At 34.9% G+C, this 27,002-nt stretch overlaps 1 protein-coding gene and 1 long non-coding RNA gene across 2 annotated transcripts in view; one reads left to right on the top strand and one right to left on the bottom strand.

The window, feature by feature from the left end:
• Positions 1-27,002, bottom strand: part of LOC134805609 (uncharacterized) — a 401,522-nt gene that overhangs the window by 185,797 nt on the left and 188,723 nt on the right. The gene's annotated exons all lie outside the window — the stretch shown is intronic.
• LOC134805579 (death-associated inhibitor of apoptosis 1-like) lies at positions 16,409-17,001 on the top strand. The gene is made up of 3 exons (XM_063778855.1): positions 16,409-16,462; positions 16,610-16,674; positions 16,725-17,001. Exons 1-3 carry the CDS (start codon positions 16,409-16,411, stop codon positions 16,999-17,001), a joined length of 396 nt encoding a protein of 131 aa, XP_063634925.1.

Raw genomic sequence — 27,002 nt, 5'->3', positions numbered from 1 at the left:
TTAACTTTACAACTATTATTGAGTAAATAATTGATGGTACGTAGCTCGGGAGGAATGTTTACTAAGCAAAGAAGAAATATACGCGTGCTTATTACACTAACTCTTTGACAATGGCTACTGTGCGTGAGCCTGGTTGCCAAATGTAAATCCAAAAGTGTAATCAATGCAAGATAGATCAATAATTGGGGTCACTACAAAAAATAATGTACTCATGTTACATTATTCCTATGATGTGGCACCGACGTATTAGCCATGAATTTTTCCATGAAATGACAGAAACGAATATGCTGATGGTTTGCGTGTTACAAATACAGATGGTACATGGTTTATTTTCTGACTCAAAATCGTATATTAGAATTCATATGATATAAAGGGTAAATAATCAAACTACCTTCGCGGAAATCATGATTATTATGAGTTGTGTATTTACCGTTCATACTTAAAATATACCGACCTATTTAGTCGTGTAATTAAATACTAAGATATTTTTACATGAGGGAACGTATAGAGAAACCTGCATATTAAGTCGGTATAGTTGTATACAATTTATGGACCTTATGTCCTAAAATAAATATTGTTCGGTTAAAATAACCAGTTATAATCAATTGAAATGCTATTTATAGCACGATATGGGTATGAATCGATGTTAACTTGGTGTCGACTTAACATGTATTTATATATTCATAGGTATGTGCTGTTTATGATAATAAAAAATGCTAGCAGGTAACGGACCAGTTAAATTATCAAGGACCGTTACGATGTCAAGTGAGTCAAGAACTATAGATAGCGTACTTAGACTGATGAATGCCGAGGGCTTTGTAATTGTTTTACTGTAGGAGTAGACACGTAAACTCAGCATCAAATGAATTGAGTAGTAAGTCGGAGTCGGACTAACAAGAAAATAAATTGCAAGAAGTAAACTGTACATCACATCTATGCTGCAGTTGGTATAAGTAATAATTAGTAGGTTGAAACGTTCAACCGGTACTAGCAAAACAAATAATTAGTAGGTTGAAACTTTCAACCGGTACTAGCAAAACAAATAAGTAGTAGGTTGAATCTTTCAACCGGTACTAGCAAAACAAATAAGTAGTAGGTTGAATCTTTCAACCGGTACTAGCAAAACAAATAAGTAGTAGGTTGAATCTTTCAACCGGTACTAGCAAAACAAATAAGTAGTAGGTTGAATCTTTCAACCGGTACTAGCAAAACAAATAAGTAGTAGGTTGAATCTTTCAACCGGTACTAGCAAAACAAATAAGTAGTAGGTTGAATCTTTCAACCGGTACTAGCAAAACAAATAAGTAGTAGGTTGAATCTTTCAACCGGTACTAGCAAACTTTCATATAATAAATCCCAATTCCAATCTATTTTAGAGCCGGAATACATGATTCTATAGAATAATAATCAGGGCAAAGCTCAATTACAAACCCAAGTACAACAAGTACGTAAATAGACGCTGGGCCTGTCATAATACATCATGTCATGTAGTACCTAAAGTCAATGCTGTAAAAACTGAAGTGGCGATGCGGGGAGCCTTACACGGTGAGGAAGCACTGCTTACTTAACTAAACTACGAAACTATACCCAAGGCAACCATGACTAAGGTACTAACAGAAAAAACTCTAGTGACCAGCAGTTAACCTAATGTCTTGTAAATAGACATACGACTTTTGTCGGTTAACAGTGTAGATGACGAAGTCCCTTTTTAACTACCTAGGTAGTAGGTACACCTACTCAGATGAAGATGAGTGATATGTGTGATGTGATGACTAATTATAATTAAGTGTAATTAAAAAGGCACTTTACCGGAAAATGCATAAACTTACAATAATTAAGGATGCCAAAACGCTTAGGTATGCGGTTGAGACAATACATACATTAGAAATTATACATAGTCTCAGAACCGATACATTAAATCAAAACAGAAACAAATAACTAAATACTGTGTGTAGGTACCTACACATTATAAAATAAAAACAATAAGTATTCGAATTAACCGTGATTCAATGACAGTTTGCCTGATGTTTAATTTGTTGAGGCTAACTAATTAAATAAAACTAGTAGATTAAAGTTGTAGCTTGAACCACTTCATTGATCTACCCAAGAGTACACATTTATTGTACTAATTGAGCACTAAGACTCAAAAGACCAAAAACCTAGGTCTTATCATTTAGAAACGTTAAACGTAACGATAAAATGGTAAAGGACCTAAACATTCGAACTGTACTCTGGTGTACTCAGTATTTCATGGGATCATGGTTAGAATAATGGAATTCCATTGGTTCGTTGGAAGATGTTTATTGAAATTAAATGACATACTTACCAATGGCAGGATATAGGAAGCAGACATACAAGGTGTATACCTATGTTTCAGGTTTATAAAATATGTTGCAAGTAATTGAAATAAACCGAAGAAAAAGTGTATAAGTACAAATAATAATATTTATGTGACAGTCTGACAGTAATTATTGTGGAAATAATAATACAATACTTACTGGTCACAATTCAATTGAAAAATCAGCTTTCAATTAGAAAAGTGTTACGTTATTTTCATAACATAAATTGTAATTATGATTCTTCGCATAAGTAAGTTGCTAGAATAATATTACATTCGATATTATATTTGCTGTGTTACTTTTTGAGCAATAAAACGAATAAAATAAATATTTGGATTAATTGATGTCAAGATTATATTATTGTATTATAATTAAAGAACGATAATTAGATATGTATGCAATGCAATTAATAATAATAATGGTCAAATAGGCAGGTAAATCTTAGTAGGTACCTAACAAATTAATAATATATAAATCTATTTATATAGATTATTGTTTGCTTAACCTATTTACAAGTAAAACTAATCATAGGTACTTGACGTGGTACCTCTACAACGAATGTAACATTCCTACTTTATTTGACCTTGGATTATCTTCAAGTATTTTAAATTGCATTATATATATTAACATCATACAAGACTAGTAAAACAGAGTCAATCAGTTATTGCCAATAAGTAACTAATGTCCAAGACGCTTGGCAAGCTTACAATGTTATTGTACCTAAATCATGAAATAGGTATTAATTAGGCAAATATTATATTCTATGCTAATGGAAATACCTGGAAATGTGTAAGCATCAAAAGGAAAATGTATTAATTAAGGCGTTTAAAGTAAATCTCTGAGTTATAAGCAATTGAATAAAAAACTCAAAACTGCAAATAGGAGAAGGAGAGGGACTGACACCTAAGAAGAAATTGTAAAAGTAAAATAATAGTTTTACAGATTTTAGGCTTGCTAGTGTTGGAAAATATTTATTATTTAACTGTTGTAAAATGAATACATCCACACCTCGCCGAGTTTCTTACGCCGGTTCTTCTCGGGTCTGAGGTTAACCTTTCCGAACCGGTGGTAGTATACCTAGATTGGAAAAATAAATTAACCTAGCGAGTATAAGATAATACGATAAACTGAACTATTGTTGCATGATAAATATATAAAGTAAAATAAATAAATCATTATAAAAAGGGAGAGATGTGACGATTACACAATAAACAGTACGACGCAACTACCCGCTAGCTTCACTCCGTGGAGAAGTGTCATGGCGAGTGGGTAGCTGGCGGAGTGCACGAGTGATAACAGTTGTTTCATTTGATCACCCAGTACACAACGGAGCCTGGACGTCACACGAATGTTGTATTTCGGTACAATATTACAAAATATTAAATTAGTACAATTCAATAAATAATTAAAACATTTCAGTTTATTGATACAGAACAAGTAAAAATGGTACGGAATTATAAAAAAAGGAGAATCACAGAGAACCGAAATATAATCAATATTATATACTCATATAATCCGCTGTTGCAACATTATTGAGGTAGTTTTGAACAATGTTATGTTCAAAACTGCCTCAAGGGGGTAGCTTTTGTAAGATTTCCATACTTTTCAAAGGTACCCCCACTGAGGCACCTTTGAACACTCCAAAAATCATTAATGTACAAAACTACCCCATCTTTGTTGTAACTGTAAATTATACGAGCAAAATGTTAACACGATTATTTCTAGTGACAAATTGTACCAAGTACAGATTAAAAAAACGCATACATCTCGATATTATTGCCGTTACAGCCCATTTTTCAAATCTGCCCCACGTAAGTTCAAAGCTACCCACTCTTGGGGCAGTATCGAACATTATTCCTTGAGTAGCAAAAATCTAATTTGTACTTTTATCTTTAGCTTTATATATGTGCAAATGTAGTAATTACATAGGTTAATAATGTAGGTTGTTTGTAGAGACTTAAAACTGGATTCAATAGGTAATATTTTGAATTATGACAATTAATTTAAAAAGTGTACCAGGCTGCCCCCCTCTCCCCTATTATATGTATTTATTTATTATTTCTTGGTCACTATTTCTTAGTATATGTAGGTATATGACATTTATTTCAGGTTATAGTTATTACATTGTTATTAAATTTCTATTTATGTTTAACATTCATTACAATTATTCAGTATCTCTTATTCGTATATACTTACTTGCTGTGCTAAACAATATAGGTGTATTGATGTAATTATACAATTATTTTATGTTATATTACCCTGTACATTAACTTTATTTTATTGCAAGTATTCAGAGCGCATTATGATAGACAATACCTATTGATAACTATAATAATTAGGAATAATTCCTAGTTCATTAACTAACCTAAACGGACAATACTTGCAAAATCAGTTTATAAGTAATTATTATTAAGTATTACATATAGCTATTACATCATATATTCGCTATTCATAAACCAAATATATGGAGTATTATCTCTAGGTAGGTATAAGTCTCAGTTCCCTCGGTGCGTATCGGTGTAACCCCAGCGATCAGGTGGTCTCACTGTCCTGCCGTAACGAGTAATGTATAAGTTGTTGTTTTGGTTACACGGATTGTTAGATAAGCTAGAATTTAAATTAATCTGGTTGTTCGGGATGACAATATCATCGTATGATTGGGATTGGTTTTGAATATTATTGTTGCGTCGTTCAGAATCGGCAATCACGTGCCTACGATTCCTAACTACCTCACTTCCGGTTTCCAAACGAATTAGGTAGGATCTTATTCCGACTATTTTTTCTATAGTCCCACTTTTCCACTCTTTATTTATGAGAGCTTTTACTTTTTGACCTATTTTTAACGATGGAAGATCATGAGCATGTTTATCATAATAATGTTTTTGAGTTATCTGCCTGTCTTGCAACTTTTTTACAATATTTTGCTGAGATTTAGATTTAGACAGGGTAGACGCACATGGTACTATGCTACGAAGTTTTCTTTTATATAGAAGTTCTGCAGGTGAAGGTATGTCATTACTTATAGGTGTATTCAAAAATTCGAGAAGTGCGAGATTGAAGTCCGAGTTAGTGTAAGTTGTTTTTCTTAATATGTTTTTTACCGTTTGTATGCTTCGTTCCACAAGTCCATTCGACTGAGCGTATCTTGGAGATGATGTAATATGTTGGAACTTCCAATCACTTGAAAATTGCTCAAAAAGTTCAGAACGAAATTCTGGCCCATTATCAGATATAAATATAACCGGTATACCTTGCCTTCTAAATATCGTTTTCAAATGACCAATAATTTTTTCTGATGTTAAAGACTTAATTTTGACAACTTCAATAAATTTGCTATAGTAGTCCACCACTAATAAATATGACTCACCATTATAATGGAAAATGTCTGCCGCAACTTTATACCACGGGTTGTTCGGTACTTCGTGCGGAATCATCGTCTCTTTACAATTCGACCTCCTATAGGATAAACAAGCCTGACAATGTGAAATCATATCGGCAATCTGCGAATTTATGTTAGGCCAGTAAATCGTTTCTCTAGCCCTTAACTTGCTCTTCTCAACGCCTAAGTGATTTAAGGCGTGCTTTTCCAGTACGAGCTAAGCGAACCAGTTTTTTGAATCCATCGGAAATATAAGAAACAATGTTTTAAAATTGTGAAAAAAATATATCTTATACTTAAGGATCTGGCAGATATGTTTTGGATCTCAAAAACATGATTAGATAAACTTTGCTCGATAGAAAAAAATTCCAAAGTTACGCCTTTTTTTAACAATAAATCAATCTCAGAGCTACAATACAAACTTTTTTGACTTGTTTTTTACATAAATGTATAGGCAATAAGATAATCTAGATGATTTGGATCACTTTGTCTCGGTAACATCATTAAAATAATTTCTATGTTTCAATACCTAATAAATCCGCAAGCGCCATCACTCGCGAACGCACTTACGCCTTCTTCAGTCGCGCGGCAGCGCTTGTAGAGGACGGACCTGCGTCAGTGTGTTCCGCGCGGTCACGTGATTTTACCATTTACAAACAATGGGAAACAAAGCATATGAAACGTAAGAAAAAGTCACTAAGTGCTATAAAAACACACTTTCTGACAACAGAAGCATCTAATACTTTACGAGGTGCTTGAAAGCGCCTAGCTTTCCTACATCAACAGTTAAAATATTTCATTATTTTCACTAGGTCAGCAACCAATTTCAATGTAGGTAAATAATATTATATTCCTAGATAATATAATTGTGAGTATGTAAGTATGATATATTTACAGTATTTCACCTTTACTGATATACCTACGTCCGATCTGCAAAATGATTATATTCCTTCGTGCTCTTTGACTCCTTTGAAAATCAGAAATTATTTATTTGGATTGATACAGTATGGGGATGTTACAATATATGTATAGTGTTACGCTTTTAGTATGAGGGTGCCGAAGGCGCCCGGCTTTGGATCGCATGCAACGCGCCACGCCTGTCAAGCGTGCAAATTCATCATCATAATCATAAATTTAAATAAATATAAAATGTCAAATTGAAATAATTGAAAAAATTACCCTAATAGGCATATAGAATAGAATAGAATAGAATAGATTTATTCGTAAGCACAAACAATCGGAACAGTACATAGTATAAAAGAAAACACAAAATAAGATTAAAGTGCCACGAAATATATCGCAATACAATTATTTAAGAACTAAATACATATGACTAATTTTAATATTTGACCACGGTCGACATGAATTAAATATAATTGAGAGTTCAAGGTGCCTACAGACAGTTCATCTTGCGCTTGGTTGTATTAGTCTTGTTCGAGAAACTGAACACGGTGAAAAATAGAGATAATACTCCTAAAAATTATGTCAACAGTTTTATTGTTGTGCTCATTTTGTTATTACTGTCCCTCTAATAAGAATAATATGTACATATTTTGCATTAGTGTTAACGCTCAGTAACCTATAAAATTCCTGACTTATCTCAATAAGTGAAATGTAATATTTCTTTTGAGACAAATAAAAATATCTTTAACCCGAAAAATACGTGTGATACCTCATTAGATTCGTCATAATGCCTAGAAAAATGCATTCGAAGCGTGTAGTAGCACACACAAAATATCAAAAGTTATAAGCAAAAAAAGGGGGAAAAAGTAGAGATCTTTAATTTCCCCAATATCTCAAAAAGTATTCATATTACGGTGCGAGATGGGTGGGGGGTGCTCGACCAAATGTCATAGAGGGCCCCAAGACAAAACAAACTGCATTTAAAAATTTTCAAAATTGCCGACTTTTTTTTTTCAAGTTGGTTCGAGCGCGCTGAGATTTGGCATGGCGAAAGATAGAGGCCTCTAGATTCCTATGAAAAAAAAAATTTTTGGAAAAAATCTAAGATGGCGGAAATAATGGTCATTTTAATTTTGTATGGCAACTTTTAAACGGTGCGAGATGGGTGGGGGGTGCTCGACCAAATGTCATAGAGGGCCCCAAGACAAAACAAACTGCATTTAAAAATTTTCAAACAGGCCGACTTTTTTTTTAATTTTTTTTAAGTTGGTCCGAGCGCGCTGAGATTTGACATGCAACGAGGTTGGGGCCCAATATTACCATGTGAAAAAAAAAATTTGGAAAAATCCAAAATGGCGGCGGACACGGGCCAAATTCAAATTTCCAAGTAGGTTAGGCGAGCCCGAAGGGCGAGCTTCAGGCTGGGAGGCCGAAGGCCGACCCCGCGGAGGGCCGTCAGACCCGGAGCTTTATCTCGAATGTCCAAGCATGCTCTTCTCCCAGTAATTTTGGGCGAGGCCGAAGGCCGAGCTGCGGGAATGACGAACAAAGCAAAATCCTATACAAAAAGTGTGTTAAGCGAGCCCGAAGGGCGAGCTTCAGGCAGGGAGGCCAAAGGCCGACCCCAGTGGATGGCCGAAGGCCCGGAGCCTCCACCCCGACTCCCAAAACGCGAGGCCGAAGGCCGAGCTGCGTGAATGCAGTTCCTCCAAACGTCCTACAAAGTCAACTTTCCTGATAAGCGGAGCCGGCGGGCCGAAGGCCCTACGGCGAAGCGTCAAGGCTCGCGAAGGCCGAAGGCCGAGCTCCGCGTTGGGCCGAAGGCCCGAAGCGTCACACGTGAGGAGGAAGTTGGAGCTGAAACACGACCCAATAGGAAAAGTTACGATTTCCCAAGCACGCGAGGCCGAAGGCCGAGCTGCGGGAATGAAGTTCTCGCATGCGGATCTTTTCTTTCTATCAAAAGTACAACTTTATTTATTTCTCCCTTCGAAAAACAAACTACTACACAACAATAACAACAGCAGGAATGGACTGCTACCAACAATATGGGTTAGGTTAGGTTAGAACTGCGACCCTCACAGGAACAGACTGCTACCAGAAAAGTGGGTTAGGTTAGGTTAGAAATGCGACCCTCACAGAAACGGACTGCTACCAGAATAGTGGGTTAGGTTAGGTTAGAACTGCGACCCTCACAGGAACGGACTGCTACCAGAAAAGTGGGTTAGGTTAGGTTAGAACTGCGAACCCCACAGAAACGGACTGCTACCAGAAAAGTGGGTTAGGTTAAATAGGTTAGAACCGCGACCCTCACAGAAACGGACTGCTATCAGAAAAGTGGGTTAGGTTAGGTTAGAACTGCGACCCTCACATAACCAGACTGCTACCGAGCTACAGGAATGAAGTGCACGCATGCGGATCTGTTTGTCCTAGCAAAAGTACAACTTTGTTTCTTTTTCCCTTTGGAAAACAAGCTACTACGCAATTACAACAGCACAAACAACAGCAACAACAACACGTCAACAACAGCACCAACAGCAAACAACACGCGTACCGCGGGGCCCTCGGGCCCCGCGCACAGGGCAAAATCTAGTTAATATTATTAAAGAGGAAGATATTTCCAATACAACATTATATACTTGCAGGACTGTATGTTAGGCAACATAAGTATTGGAAATTGTGATAATGAGACCCACCAAAAACATTTTCATGTAAAATGTTGCCAAGACGAAACCATAAGGCTTGCACTGACAAAAAGTTATCAGAAATTGACTTTGAAACTGTTTTTTTTTGTTTTTAGAGCTTATAAATAAGTACTACTGATCAGTAACAACGTTTTAATTTCACGGCAGCGTTATTGAGTTAAAGGAATCTGTAAAGTAAAATTATTGATTAAGGTTAATAACCTTTATAAATAGAACCCTTAATTGACCGTCTCCTTTAAAATTCTTACTTTCCTGTAGGTATTTTAACTCGAACACGCTGCCATGAAATTAAAACGTTCTTTACTGATCAATAATAAGTACACATTCTGTATTCTGTATTTTACATGAAATGATCAGAAATACGTAATGCAAAAAATACATACGTACATATACAATAAAAACTCTAAAACGTGACCATTTCCCGGTCTAGTTAAAATACTGCCATCATAAGATCATTATACTGTGACCCGTCTGCTATGGTTACCGTGCGCGGCGCGCGCTCACGATCTCGGCGAGAGGGTCGCGGGACGCGCGGGCAGGGCTTCACGGTTTGCCGCGCACCTCACCCCCTCAGATTCGTTGATGAGTCGAATCATATCGCCTTAAATGTATTTTCTTTAACATTTCAGACCGCATACAAGTAGGTATTACTATGTGAGTGCCTTTCCAAATTAATCCAAAAGACAAAGTCAACTCATCTCTTACGTCCCAATAACTACGAATATTTAAATCAACTTGTTTTTTATCAATAGGCCATCCCTTTTTTATCGTTTTCATCAGTTTTTGTAGTTCGTTATCTTCGCGCGTGCATTTCTGTATTAATAAAAAATGTGTATCTGTGAGCGGGTTGCATGCGGTCAACGCACACACCTGTGCTTGCGCTTCCAGATGACCGCGCGGCTCTGTGTCAAGGTCAGCACCCGTATTGTTATCACACGCCCGAGATAAGGTATCCGCTATGTATAGGTATTTACCAGGTTTATAAACAAATTTAAATGTATACGGCTGCAACCTCATTAGCATTCTTTGTAATCTAGGTCGTGCGCAACCTATGGGTTTATTTATTATAGAAATTAGGGGCTTATGGTCTGTTTCAATTGTAATATCGGAACGTCCGTATAGACATGGTATAATAATATACTCCGCCTGGTACTCCATTCCGAGATTCGCGTATGACCTAACTGACACGCGCCTACGTCATCATGCTGTTTACAGGTTCTCAAACTTTGAAATGTGGGAGAATTTTAACCAACGGTGAAAATTATTTTAACGGCATTAATTTTAAGTTATTCATGTAGAAACATAGTAAAATAAAACAAATCTAATGTATTAAATTAAACTTTATTTATCTATACAAGACAAACGTTTAAAAAACTAATTCACAGTTACACATTAATTACCAAGCTTACGACGTGAAAAGTTTGGAAAACACTGCGACTGCTGACACTGAGCGAGAAGGAAATAACAATTAACACGCGTTCGACAAGGATGACGGTCAGGGCATGAAGTTATCTAGATCCGAATTGTCAAATGTCCACAGCGCTATCCTGTGTTGCCAGTAGTATAAACAGAATTACCCGAAAGTCTGAAATTTCTTTCGTGAATCGGAAGATATTGCTAACGAGTAATTAAAAATGACGTGTTATTGTAAAATTTAAGCTAAAATACATATGTCGGACCCTGACACCAGAAAGACGTATTGCAGCGTTATAGTTCATTATTTTAGACGCCTGTATAAAATCGATTAGCAATGTTGAGCTACGTATTATTTGGTTGTAACAAAATAAATAAAGTTGCGTAGAGAGTAACGCCATCTATTGGCGTGTTGTTGAACTGAGATGACAGGTAGAAGGCTTTGGAACGTCGAGAGGTTTCTCTCGAGTGAGCGTAGGCACGAGTTGGCGTTTTTGTCGGTATGTTGGTAGACTAGTCGAGCAGGTTTGCCAACTTGACTGAGGCGGGAGCGGAGAGGCTCCGCCGCTGGTAGTTCTTCTTGATCGGACCGCGCTAGAGATCGGACGTACTCGTTAGCCAACCTCGTGCCTAACTCGCTACGTTCCTGAAGGCTTATACCTAAAGGATTATTCTGATAGCTTATAAAATCCCGCGTTCTTTAACCATTTAGCTAAGTGTTTTATTTCAAGTGTTATTTTGATTTCTTATGTTTCATTAGAAGCTTACTTTTGTGAAATAAAGAAATGATGTGTTATGTGTTGTTTTAACTTGTTTTGAAAAGATTTGTCCCTCTTGAGTTTGTTGCCGGTCCCATATAGGGCTAAATCTTCTCATGTTAGAGGCGTAGGGTTGGAGCCGGCCTAGTTTGACTTTAATAAAGATTTAAACGGTTTCTTTTTACTTTCATATCGCTCCCTTGAGTTAAACATAGCAATTAGTTCTTTTAAACATTTAGTACTGAAGTATAGTAGGCACTAGTATGGTTAACGAGTCCTAAGGTTTATTTCATGCACTGGTAGCATGGTAGCATACTGGTTTAGCTGTGAAGTAATACATTATCGTACTACCCCACGCGCCCACCGCCCTTTGAGACCATCCGCATTCGACATCAGAAGTGGGATTGTCAAGGTATCATGTATTGCTTACACAGCCACCTGGGAGCGTGGTGTATTTCTGGTGACCTACATTCCATAATCTGGACACGTGGTAATGGTAAGCTCACGTGTCTAACCTTGATTGAAAGGTGAGTGTAATTCATTGTTATTTGGTGAGAATTATTGTGAAAATGTGAATAAAATTGTGATTGAGGCAGTCGAGCATAGCGGTCGTTACGTGACGTCATCTCTGGGATCGTTACGTTTCTTTGTAATTCATTTTTGTAATCCATTTAAATCGAAGCGATCTTGAGTTATTTTGATTTGAAATCCATACTGTTAATTAAAACCGAGTATTAGCTATTACAACGTGATATTATTTCATCGCTTACTTGTGAATTTACCCTCAATAATTGATTTTTCATGAAAATACAATTAATTTTTATAGTCCATTTAAATCTAAGTGATCATGAATTATTTTGATGTGAAATCCATCTTGTTAATTACAATCAAATATCGGCTATCACGACGTGATATTATTTTATCGCTCACTTGTGAATCTACCCTCAATGATTGATTTTTTATGAAGATACAATTCATTTTTATAATCGATTTAAATCTAAGTGATCTTGAATTATTTTGAAGTGAAATCCATGTTGTTAATTACAACCAAATATCGGCTATCACGACGTGATATTATTTCATCGCTCACTTGTGCATCTACCCTTAAAAAAATATTTTTTTTTTATGAAAATACAATGCACCGTTAGAAATGGATCCTGCTGATTTGCCAATGCATAGGATTGTGTAATCCCTACCCTGTAAAGTTTAGTAATTAGTAAAATTGCTACAAATTATTGCCCGTAATGCCGTGATAGATCACAAATCGTGCATACTATGAAAGCATGAGCTACGCATATGAAAATTAATGTTACAGTGTGCTGCAACCTGAGCAGGGACAACTTACAGACGCCATCACACCTGTAACACAGAAGCAGCTGTGCAGTATCGTCTGTTCTGGAGATTTGGAAATAAAAGGACAGGTTTCGTTCCAATTGTTTATTAGTGAATTTTATTATGAGTGTAATGGCGAAGCATAACAGTCTAACGTAACTAATTAGCTGTCACTTTTCGTATTGGCCCATTTTACCGTGTTACTTATTTTTGGAACACATGTTTGTTTGTTCATAGAATGAAATAAAACGCACTCATTGAAGTTTAAATTTTATTCTGAGAATTTTGAAGTCCCGTATACATTGGAAACATGTTTTTTTGTGTCTGCTACATTGCATTTAATAAACCTTTGAGTTTATCCTGCTTACATGATAAACCTGATGCCGTGCTAATGATGATTTCAGTAACAGCCAGCTATGTTAAACTACATCGTGCATCTCGCCATCTGCCGCAGCAACGGCAACTGCAAGGCGGATAGCATCAGCCTTCGTGCTTGGGTTGGACTTCACCACCACCTTTGACTGGAACGCGTGCATCATGCTTTATTAATCTGGTGAGCAGTTCCCATTTTGTTGGGATTATTTTGAGAGGATTTACTTCTGCATAGAAGTTTTGAGCGAGTTTCTGTTGTTAAAGCTAAAGTAGAAAGCTGAGTTTCTGTTGTTAAAGCTAAAGTAGAAAGCTATCTCAGTTTCAGTTGATCAGTTGACGCTGATAGTACCAATGGTTCTGAGTAACATGATTTAAAGAACCGTTTTTATTTTCTTTTTGGAATTCACTCTTAACATTGTTTTTGCTTTCGATGGACTGAAAGCTTGTACTTTCGAAGGACTGAAAGTACGCCCGATGGACTGGGCAATACTGTTTTGCTTTCGATGGACTGAAGGCAAGCCCGATGGACTGGGCACTACTATTTTGCTTTCGATGGACTGAAGGCACGCCCGATGGACTGGGCACTAATGTTTTGCTTTAGATAGACTGGGTATTGTTTAGTGACCGCATCAGAAGTGCCGGAGCATGTAAGAGGTGCACGTGGTCTGCTTTTTATGTGCAGAATGCTCTTTGCAAGGAGTAGCACTTACGCGGCTGAGATGGTTACTTCTGACGAGGGTCTGGTATCTGCCGAAGGACTGGCAATGCACCGAAGGACTGGTGTTGTTTTGTTAAAAATGAATTTCCGTTGATGTACTGTGTTCATATGAGTAAAAAAATTGAAATTATTAAGTCAGAGTGCTATTTATTTAAAGATGTCCTACAATGATTATTATCACATTTGACCAAAATTTTTTTTTTAATGCCAGATAATTTCCCCGTAAATTGATATTGATGACAATAGTAGTGATACTGTCGAGCAATGAATTAGAGCTGTTGTGATTTGTGTTTTTGATGTTTGAGATTGTTCTGTTTTCACATAATTTTGAGAGTATCCGCCAGATGGAGGCGATGATTAATGGAGTGTATCCGCTAGATAGCGGCGATGATTACTGATTATTTTTATTAAGTCGTTGCTCGATGGACTATTTTTGACTAGAGAATTGAGGATTGTTAAAGTAATTTTGAACAATCATTTTTTCTGGTTGGATTGATAACAAAGTTTGATTTTAATAGTAATTTGAGAGAGACCCAAATTGTGGGTCAGGAATGACCGAGCGATAAGATACTGTGCTGAGTATTTTGTTACAGAATCAAATGCATACACCCACACACGAGGACGTGTGTAGCGCAGGACGGCCGTGTCGGACCCTGACACCAGAAAGACGTATTGCAGCGTTATAGTTCATTATTTTAGACGCCTGTATAAAATCGATTAGCAATGTTGAGCTACGTATTATTTGGTTGTAACAAAATAAATAAAGTTGCGTAGAGAGTAACGCCATCTATTGGCGTGTTGTTGAACTGAGATGACAGGTAGAAGGCTTTGGAACGTCGAGAGGTTTCTCTCGAGTGAGCGTAGGCACGAGTTGGCGTTTTTGTCGGTATGTTGGTAGACTAGTCGAGCAGGTTTGCCAACTTGACTGAGGCGGGAGCGGAGAGGCTCCGCCGCTGGTAGTTCTTCTTGATCGGACCGCGCTAGAGATCGGACGTACTCGTTAGCCAACCTCGTGCCTAACTCGCTACGTTCCTGAAGGCTTATACCTAAAGGATTATTCTGATAGCTTATAAAATCCCGCGTTCTTTAACCATTTAGCTAAGTGTTTTATTTCAAGTGTTATTTTGATTTCTTATGTTTCATTAGAAGCTTACTTTTGTGAAATAAAGAAATGATGTGTTATGTGTTGTTTTAACTTGTTTTGAAAAGATTTGTCCCTCTTGAGTTTGTTGCCGGTCCCATATAGGGCTAAATCTTCTCATGTTAGAGGCGTAGGGTTGGAGCCGGCCTAGTTTGACTTTAATAAAGATTTAAACGGTTTCTTTTTACTTTCATATCGCTCCCTTGAGTTAAACATAGCAATTAGTTCTTTTAAACATTTAGTACTGAAGTATAGTAGGCACTAGTATGGTTAACGAGTCCTAAGGTTTATTTCATGCACTGGTAGCATGGTAGCATACTGGTTTAGCTGTGAAGTAATACATTATCGTACTACCCCACGCGCCCACCGCCCTTTGAGACCATCCGCATTCGACACATATAAATGAAAATTATAAAGAAATATTTTAACGTATTAACCATAGGTATAATGTACCCATGTAACATGTTATGTTGAAATAAAGTGGCAATGTTATTGTGACGTAATCGCGTGTCACTCTGGGAATGGAAGACCATGTTTTATTAGACCATGCGTATAGATAAGCATAAAATTTCTCGCACGCGTACACACAAGCGTATAATTCTTTTTCTATTTGTGCATACGCTTGTTCGGTCTTGTTAAGCGATTTAGACGCATAGCATACTGGCAAATTATTTTGTAAAATGCAAACCCCAAGACCATTTTTGCTCGCATCAACTGAAACCGTTATGGGTATATCCAGTGAGTAATATTGAAGTACGGGCGGATTTATAAGGCACTGTTTTAGCAAGTCAAAGCTTTGCTGATGTTTTTCATGCCAATGCCACTCCACATCTTTTTTTAAGAGTTGGCGTAGCAAATGTGTCTTTTCAGACAAATTTGGCACAAAACTACCTACGTATGTAATTAAGCCAAGAAATCTTTCTAGGTCCTTAACATTTTTCGGCTCTGGCATATTTCGTACAGCTACTACATGCGAATCGTCGGGCATGGAAACCCCATGTTCACTTATCTTGTGACCTAGGTATTTTATTTGTTTTAGGCCAATTTTACATTTATCTTTATTTAATTTTATATTTATTTTACGACAGCTGTCCAAGACTTTTCGCAATTGTTCATCGTGTTCTTCTTTGGTTTTTCCATAGATTAATAGATCATCGATGAACTGACACACGCCTTCTAAATCATCAAATTGTTCTAAAAGTTTTGTAGTGTAGTCAGATCATACACAGCTGCTATCAGCTGATACAGCTGATACCTGATGCCTATCTCCCATATATGTATTTTACTACTTTATAGAACATTAAGTTAACGATGCCATAAACCTTGACTTACTGTAATTTACTATACAATGGTTAATGACCATTGCCATAACTTCCACTCGATTAAACCTGTTAAAACCTTAGTATATAAGGCCAGCGCTTTCTACCAATATATTCAGTATTTACTCGACTCTTGTGTTATCATTATAAACCCTGAACGCCGAACACTTCATGGCGACCCTGCCAGTCGGGCTGCTCGGGTCAGCCCCAATTTAAACGCAGCCCCGTAGCCCAGCCAGCCAACCAGACCCGCCGCCTCTACCAACACCGCCTGTGCCCAACAGCAAAAACCAGATGACTACAGGCCAGGACCACCGGCGCCAGTGTGCTCCCCAAACCCCACCCGCACCCGCGCTACAACAACAAGGCCGCCCGGCTCCGCACCTTCAAAGACTGGCCCAAGAGCATGAAGCAGAAACCCGAGGAGCTCGCCGAGGCCGGCTTCTACTACACCGGCCAGAGCGACAAGACCAAGTGCTTCTACTGCGACGGAGGACTCAAGGATTGGGAGGAGGACGACGTCCCATGGGAGCAGCACGCGCGTTGGTTCAACCGGTGCGCGTACGTTCAGCTCGTCAAGGGAGAAGATTACGTCCAGAAGGTCATGAGCAGCCAAATTTAACCAGGTATTCACCGTCGACCCCAACTACCAACTAGGCCGGATAACCAACCACCTCATGGACATGGCAGAGCCCACACTTCCAGGAGGCAATACCGAAGCCGTTACGTATACCGCAGCCAAACGAAAAACTAACAAGTAAGCAAGCACACCAACTACTTAAGATTTTTTTTTTTCTCGCCTTATTACAATTATCAGTTAAAATTATCATTAAGTATAATATTAATCAAATCCATAATCTATCTATCTATGTAAAGATAGATCTATAATCATAATAATGTGTAATCTATTCTTTAAACACGCAGATCCGTCTGCGAGCGATATTTCAATTTCTACTATCTATTTATCTATTAATAAAATTATAATTAGTTTACGATTACTACTTGATGACGAAAAACAAGACATGAATATATGTTAAAAAAAAATATATATATTCACCAGTTGACGATAAATAATAATTATTAGAATAAAACAAGTAATAAAAAATACATATAGATAAAATTAAATACCAAAAACTTGTTAAAATAAAATACTTAAAAAAAAAAAAACATTTTCTAATAACCATCAATAAATTTAACCGATGCATTATTCGTTAAATTATAAAATATATAAACAAAATTTAAACAAACAAAACACATGTAACGCGCCGCATGATTAACTCAAACAATCAGCAATTTTAAATAACTAAGACGAGGGTGCATTCCATTATTTCCATCTTTACAATTAACTTAACATATATATCTTCATATAGGTATCTAAAACACCACAATAAAAAAAAAAACACCTCAACAATAATATTATTTAGCATCGATTAAAACATAACAGAAATTATTAGAAATTATAATTTAACAATGCATATCGATTCACCTACTAGGATCAGAACATGTATAGATCAAATAGCAAGTAACGTCAGGAGAGTTGAAGCAGATACACATAAATTGTGCTTATCTGACCATGATATGGCTCAAACAATAACTTTTAATGTAAAAGGGAAAAAGAAATGTTTAACCTGGTTTGATTATAAAAGAGATATAAGCAGAGATAATATTGATAAATTTATTCAGTGTGTGTCTGCCTTATCTTTTTCTGATATACTTTCCTTAGACGACGTTTCAGTAGCTTTCACATCGTTTCATGAAGTTGTGTGCTTATTTTATAACCTTTGCTTTCCGGTCATCAAGGTAAAAGTGAACAACCGTAACAAAAAAGTTAAGTGGTTGACAAAAGGTATACGGAAATCATGTCAAACTAAACGTAAATTATATCTTAGATACAGATTAGTAAAATCAAATAAATTGTATAACAGTATTGATCTAAAAAAATATGACAATATATTAAGAAAATGTATTACCAAATCGCAAAGAATTAATAATATTAATTACATAACAAAACACAAAAATAAATGTAAAGCAACTTGGGATGTCATATCTGCCAACTCGACAAAAGCTAAGAATTTCAATGAAATTGACTGTGTGAATTTTAATAATAAGACATTTAAGGATCCTCAAGACATTTGTAATTTATTCAATAATTATTTTATCGACATTACCTCATCAAAATCTAGTATAAATAGCAACCAGGCAAATGTTACAGAAAACATAAGTAATCATCCTTCCACAATATTTTTAGAACCTGTAGATGCTAATGAAGTCTTTAAAATTATAATGTCTCTGAATAATAGTAAGGCCTGCGGTTATGACGACATTACATCAACAATTCTTAAACTAATTGCTAATTGGGTATGTCAACCTATAGCTCATATTATTAATTTATCCTTTTGTCAATCTATCTTTCCGGAACAATTGAAACTATCTGTCGTCAAGCCCTTATTTAAGAAAGGCGACCATAGTGATCCCAACAATTATAGGCCAATAACAATCGTTCCAGTAATCGCTAAAATATTTGAAAAGGCTATGTGTGCGAGATTAATAGGGTTTCTAGAGAGAAAAAATTTGCTGCAACCGGAGCAGTACGGTTTCAGAAAAGGTCATTCTACTGAATTGGCATGTTTCGAGTTTGTGAAGCATGTGTCTGAATGTTTGAATAGCAAAGTACCTATAGTCTCGTTATTTTTAGACCTTAGTAAAGCTTTTGATTATGTTGAACATGGCAAGCTTCTCGCGAAACTTGAATGCTATGGAATTAGAGGAGTAGCACTTCAATGGGTAAAAAGTTATTTATCTAATAGGAAACAGTGTACAGAAATAGTAAAAATTGAAAAAATTAAGAACAATTATGTTAAAGTTAAATATCGGTCTAATTTTAGAGAAATTAAGACTGGAGTACCTCAAGGGAGCAACTTGGGCCCCCTTTTATTCTTGGTATATATAAACGACCTTCCTCTTACTATTCCCCACAAGTGCATATTATTCGCGGATGACACTACAATATTAGTAAAGGGAGAGAATATTCCATCATACGAAAATAATATTAATGATGCCTTGGCTGACATAAAAAATTGGACATTTTATAATAATTTAAATATAAATATGACAAAGACATTTTTTATTCAATTTCATTCATATAATAGTAATCCATTGCAGTTAAATATTAATTATAATAATGTTTCTATATCGAGTTGTGAAAGTATTAAGTTTTTGGGATTATATATTGACCAGCATCTTAATTGGAAGGAGCATGTTGATTATGTCTGCAGCAGATTAGACCGATTCGTATTTGCGTTAAGAAAACTGAGACACACTATTAATGCTGCGGCGTCGATTACAGCCTATCACGGTTATGTGTCCTCGGTGCTTAATTATGGATTGCTACTTTGGGGCAACTCTGTAGATACTGAAAGAGCCCTCCTGTTACAAAAGAAGTGCATCCGTGCTATAATGGGAGCTTGGGTGACTGACAGTTGCCGGCCACTATTTAAGGAATTAAACATACTACCATTACCTTGCATGTATATTTTAAAAGCGTGTCTATTTGTAAAGAATCGCCCAGACATATTTAAAATGAGATCTGAGTTCTTCTCAGGAACTCAGAGGTCTCAATATCAAAATCTAATATATCAGCCAAGATGCAACACGGCCATATACAAAAATAATGCCTATAATATGTGTATCCTTATATACAACAGTATGCCTGTTGATTTCAGAGGTCTAAACACAACTGAATTCAGGAAGAAAATGACAAGCTTTCTGTTAGAACATTGTTTCTATAGTGTCAAGGAATATATTGAGCACAATAATGCAGATAACTAATATTATTTATTATAATCTAATTCAATATAAATTTTATGTAATGTAATGATAATCAACCAATGTAATGTGATGTATTGATAATAGTCCAATTGATGAAGTAATGAAATGTCCTATACAAACTTTAGAGTGTAATTTATTTTATCGTAATTGTTATTACATGTATTAAAATAAAATTCAATAATATAATTATTTTCTGTCTCGCATATGTGCAAGACTGAAAATTATTATTGTTAGGTAATATAAAATTTGCGCATCGTTTCAGTACGATAGAATACTGGACAATATTCTACAAAAACATCCTGTAACTATAATTAAGTATTCTTGCAAATAAATGATATTGATTGATTGATTGATTGATTGAACAATCCCATTTCCCAACGTAAAGACAAAACCACTACCACACTAACCCAACATTAACTTGGACTAACTGACAAACACTAGAATCTATTATTCCACACATAAAACAGCATCACTTATTATCTTTACAAATTATTATCCAATTTAACGTTCAAAAACTTAGCTTTCACACCATTTGGTTTTCAATACGTAACATATGTAATATATTTTTGCAAAGGCCCTCTTAACCAGTTACAAATTAATTTCGTGTTTTCCAAAAGAAAAGCAAAAACAAAAAAAACCCAATCAAATTATTTCGCTATTACAATCAATCAATCAAACTTTTATTGGTAAATTAGAAGTATTTTACATGTCAACACTTTATTACAATTACAAAACACATTATTATTTTATACATGAAAACATTACTTACACAGAATATTATTATTATTTTAGATCAAATAATTTCAACTTACATATACTTTAATACCTTTAATGCGAATTATAAACTCTATATTTTTTTATTATCATCTGTTCAATTTGCAAATATGATTTCAATTTTTTTTAAATAACGGCATAACTTATTTCTATGACATGTAGTCAATCAGAATAAATATTTTGTTTTTAAATCTAAAGTAAATAAATAACAATCTTACATTAACATACGTTAACTTACATTTATATATCAATAATATTCAGTCCACGGATCTATTACTCAACTAATTAGAAATTGCATAAAAATAAGAAAATGCCATCAGCCAGTCCCCACTCTCATAATAACCAAATATAAGGGAAAATACAAAAAATTTAATTAAGAAAATCAATATGCACATCCAACAAATTACCAATAACAACAAAACATACAAAGTAACACAAACATATCAACACTAGCTACTAATCAACATAAACATATGATATGATTAATGGGATGCACCAGACTCGTGAAGGCCGCGTCACGCGTGCTCGTCACACGCCACCCAATACGGATGAACATGCAACATATGCTATGTCATCTCAAATTTCGAGTACCTACCTACAGAGAAAGAAGAAAAATAAATAACCATAAACAGTTCATACACTTGACGCATTATTAGAGTTCCAACTAAAAAATAGTTTACAACATATAATATGAAAATTAAGGCGTCAATTAATACACGAGTAGGTATAAAATGAATATAAGGAAAGACAAATAAATAAAATAAAAGGGAAGGAAAAATATAAATATCACATTGAGAGAGCTAAATCACATAAGTGTTGCAACCATTAGCCTGATCAACTAAAATTTATTGTGACTCTTATATGCTTTAAGTTTTCAAAATGACGATTTCCTTTCAAAATGCGGTAGCTCGTGGAATTAAATAATGTAAGCAAGGTACACCAGGATACAACCAGGCAATAACCCTTGAAACCTGACCATGATTCGATCGAGCATCAATCGTGGAGACTCCTTGGGCACACGGAAAAGTTTTTTTTGCTGTTCCGATGTGTGAAAACAACTGTCTGGCAATACATATTAACGCGTAATATGTATTAGCGCGCTATAATAAATAATGTCCATGCAAACAATTGCATGTTGATTTTTGTATCCTTAATGAATATGTTTCATGTAAAAAAAAGGTCGGCCGACCGAGAGCGCTAACTATTAAAAGCTTTGAGCTTTGAGCGCTGTGTACTTTTTAAAAGACAGGTGACAAGTATCACAAAGTCAGCTTACAATTATTAGGTCACAATGCAGACATTACAAAATGGCTCATTGGCGATCAATTATTACACAATGCAGACATTACAAAATGGCTCATTGGCGATTAATTATTACAATAATAAAAATTTTTCCATAAATCACGAGCAATAATTCTGATGACAAAATAAAAATAAATAAATGAAAAACCCCAGGGAAAATAATACACACTATAACACATCAGAATAATATTTTTCTTTTACAAGCACTGAATCCTTGAGACATCATGATAGGGTCGAGTTACCTTGCATGGAGGTCCTTGGACACATAGTATGTTTATTAATATAAACATGTGTTAAAAAAAAAAAACAGCCTGTAAAAAAGTATATATGTATATATATACATATAAAAATCAAATATAGCCTTATACTAAAAAAAAATCAAATAAAGAAAAAAAACAACTATCAATCAAAACAGAGAAGAAAATAAATAAATAATACAATAAATTATGTACTAAGTATGCCCGAAGATGTGGTTTCAGCACAAAATGCGAACCAATTTAAAAATAAATCAGACAAACACATCAATACATCTACTTGTCAACGACAACTATTAATGATTACTGGATACAGGCAATGTCAGTTGTCACAACTGCCTGCCTGCTTACAAAATAATAAATAAATAATAAATATATTTATGAATAAAATAAAATTAAAACAAAGAATATTAATTAAATAAAAAAAATAATAAACGTAAAACGAACATTAAATAAATACCTACAATTATAGCGATAATAATAAACAAATCAATTAAATAAAAATAAAAATACATACTTAATTAAAAATAAGTTAAATTAATGAAAAAAAAAACCAATTAAATCACAAAAAAAATACCTTACATGTAAATACAATACACGTTGTATTGTGTCCATAATATAATAATAAATTAATGACCAGTTTGCATGTCGAAGAAAATTCGCAAAGATACCTAACAACCTATTTACCATACCCACAATAGGTCAATGTAATAATAATAATAAAAAAAAACATATATATAAAATAAATAAAATAATACAAAAATTATTTCACTCAAAAGAATACCACTTAATTTAAAAGTTTAGAGTATTACATTATACTACAATACGAGTTTTGCGTCACCAATGTAGAAAAATCCTTTTAACCACATAGTTATTATTACCCAATGTATAAAAGAGCCATATACTGTTATTCAAAATCAGGGTACAAATATTAGCATTAAGTAAGAACATATTGTAAAAAAAAAAAAAACCAGCCATGCAGCACAAAAATAATGCAACCCTTACATTGTCAATGACATATTATCAAAATTATAAATAAATTTTTCAAATCATTACACTTTTCGGCATCTAAAAATATCAGTTTACACTGAACCGTAATTATACATAACAGATAGACCCAATTTATAATTTTAACTCTTATTCCCTAGAACTTAAGTATAGATTACAAAAGTCCCAGGAGGACGCTAGACATAATTTAATTATGTCAAAATAACTTAAAAAACAAAAATATGAAGAAAAAAAAATATTCATTCATGTAACAATAACGTAGGAAACTTAATATTAATAAAAAAAGGAAGATAGAGATAAGATGGACCCAGTATTAACCCTACACAGTATTTCAAGACTAAGGTCAAAATTTAAAAAAATATTAGTATCAGGAAAAGAAAACATTGTACACCAAAACAGAACAAAGCACTATTACTATTAGAACTCACCTTTTCGGCACACCAGACACATACACACACAAACACACAAGTCAAATTCAAACGTAATTACAAGTTCCATGATCGGCCGACACAAATCCGCGAAGCAAGCGACGGAACTAATCTGATAATCTAACAACCCACATTTCTTATTTTACAAATGCAATTTAAAACCGATCACCTTTAAACTTACCAAGCCGACAGAATCCAAAAAAAAAGGATCTCCATCTTCCTTATTACAACATAAGAAAGCAAGCAACGCATTGTTTACAGTAGTATATCTAATGTTACATAGGAATAATTATAAGTAAGAAACATACTAAATGTCAAAACCGCACTTTTAGCTATAAGATAAATAATGTAACAGAAAACCTAACATCCCATCGCATACCAGCATCCATATAAGGAACCACTATCTCCATGACACAGAAAATTAATCAATAATGCCCAACAAATAAATATCATATTAACAGTTTCAATAAAAGTAAACACATGTTAATGCAACAATGTATTTCATAACCATATGTGACGATTACACAATAAACAGTACGACGCAACTACCCGCTAGCTTCACTCCGTGGAGAAGTGTCATGGCGAGTGGGTAGCTGGCGGAGTGCACGAGTGATAACAGTTGTTTCATTTGATCACCCAGTACACAACGGAGCCTGGACGTCACAGATGGCGACGAGGGTAAAATATTACAAAAAATTACGGAAAGGAAAGGTAACGGTGGCGGAAAAAAAAAAACAAATCTAAGGTATGGAAATCCTAATCTAATAGCTACCGTATTTGTCCATTTCCTCCCGAGCTGCCGATTGTATTCAGGTAATACAAAATTTTGGGCGAGGTGATATTCTGTGTAACGATTGACGTACGGTTGTACATAATACGAAAATATTAAAACTGCAACGATTTTGTTAGGCGGTACTTACGTAAGTAGGTTATGAAATTCCAAACTCACGTAAGAGGAGTATTAAAGAAACTAATGCAGAATTTAAATATTACTGTAAAAACGTAGATCTAGTACCTATACCTAATTTTATAGTTTTGTTTACAATCAATGTTAATAAAAACAATTATGTATATGCACAGTTGATTTTGTCGACTGTTTACATAAGAACAGTGGTTAACTTTACAACTATTATTGAGTAAATAATTGATGATACGTAGCTCGGGAGGAATGTTTACTAAGCAAAGAAGAAATATACGCGTGCTTATTACACTAACTCTTTGACAATGGCTACTGTGCGTGAGCCTGGTTACCAAATGTAAATCCAAAAGTGTAATCAATGCAAGATAGATCAATAATTGGGGTCACTACAAAAAATAATGTACTCATGTTACATTATTCCTATGATGTGGCACCGACGTATTAGCCATGAATTTTTCCATGAAATGACAGAAACGAATATGCCGATGGTTTGCGTGTTACAAATACAGATGGTACATGGTTTATTTTCTGACTCAAAATCGTATATTAGAATTCATATGATATAAAGGGTACATAATCAAACTACCTTCGCGGAAATCATGATTATTATGAGTTGTGTATTTACCGTTCATACTTAAAATATACCGACCTATTTAGTCGTGTAATTAAATACTAAGATATTTTTACATGAGGGAACGTATAGAGAAACCTGCATATCAAGTCGGTATAGTTGTATACATTTTATGGACCTTATGTCCTAAAAGAAATATTGTTCGGTTAAAATAACCAGTTATAATCAATTGAAATGCTATTTATAGCACGATATGGGTATGAATCGATGTTAACTTGGTGTCGATTTAACATGTATTCATATATACATAGGTATGTGCTGTTTATGATAATAAACAATGCTAACAGGTAACGGACCAGTTAAATTATCAAGGACCGTTACGATGTCAAGTGAGTCAAGAATTATAGATAGCGTACTTAGACTGATGAATGCCGAGGGCTTTGTTATTGTTTTACTGTAGGAGTAGACACGTAAACTCAGCATCAAATGAATTGATTAGTAAGTCGGAGTCGGACTAACAAGAAAAATAAATTGCAAGAAGTAAACTGTACATCACATCTATGCTGCAGTTGGTATAAGTAATAATTAGTAGGTTGAAACGTTCAACTGGTACTAGCAAAACAAATAGTTAGTAGGTTGAAGCTTTCAACCGGTACTAGCAAAACAAATAATTAGTAGGTTGAAACTTTCAACCGGTACTAGCAAAACAAATAATTAGTAGGTTGAAATGTTCAACTGGTACTAGCAAAACAAATAATTAGTAGGTTGCAACTTTCAACCGGTACTAGCAAAACAGATAATTAGTAGGTTGAAACTTTCAACCGGTACTAGCAAAACAAATAATTAGTGGGTTGAAACTTTCAACCGGTACTAGCAAAACAAATAATTAGTGGGTTGAAACTTTCAACCGGTACTAGCAAAGCAAATAATTAGTAGGTTGAAACTTTCAACAGGTACTAGCAAAACAAATAATTAGTAGGTTGAAACTTTCAACCGGTACTAGCAAAACAAATAATTGGTAGGTTGAAACTTTCAACCGGTACTAGCAAAACAAATAATTAGTGGGTTGAAATGTTCAACTGGTACTAGCAAAACAAATAATTAGTAGGTTGAAACTTTCAACTGGTACTAGCAAAACAAATAGTTAGTGGGTTGAAACTTTCAACCGGTACTAGCAAAACAAATAATTAGTAGGTTGAAACTTTCAACCGGTACTAGCAAAATAAATAATTAGTAGGTTGAAATGTTAAACCGGTACTAGCAAAACAAATAATTAGTAGGTTGAAATGTTCAACTGGTACTAGCAAAACAAATAATTAGTAGGTTGATTGTTCAACTGGTACTAGCAAAACAAATAATTAATAGGTTGATTGTTCAACTGTTGCTAGCAAAACAAATAATTAGTAGGTTGAAACGTTCAACTGGTACTAGCAAAACAAATAATTAGTAGGTTGAAACGTTCAACTGGTACTAGCAAAACAAATAATTAGTAGGTTGAAACGTTCAACTGGTACTAGCAAAACAAATAATTAGTAGGTT

This window comes from Cydia splendana, unplaced genomic scaffold, assembly GCF_910591565.1.
Source record: "Cydia splendana unplaced genomic scaffold, ilCydSple1.2 scaffold_45_ctg1, whole genome shotgun sequence".
In the NCBI taxonomy this organism is placed as follows: Eukaryota; Metazoa; Arthropoda; class Insecta; order Lepidoptera; family Tortricidae; genus Cydia; species Cydia splendana.
Note: the sequence above shows the minus strand (reverse complement) of the source record. Positions and strands in the feature narration are given on the sequence as shown.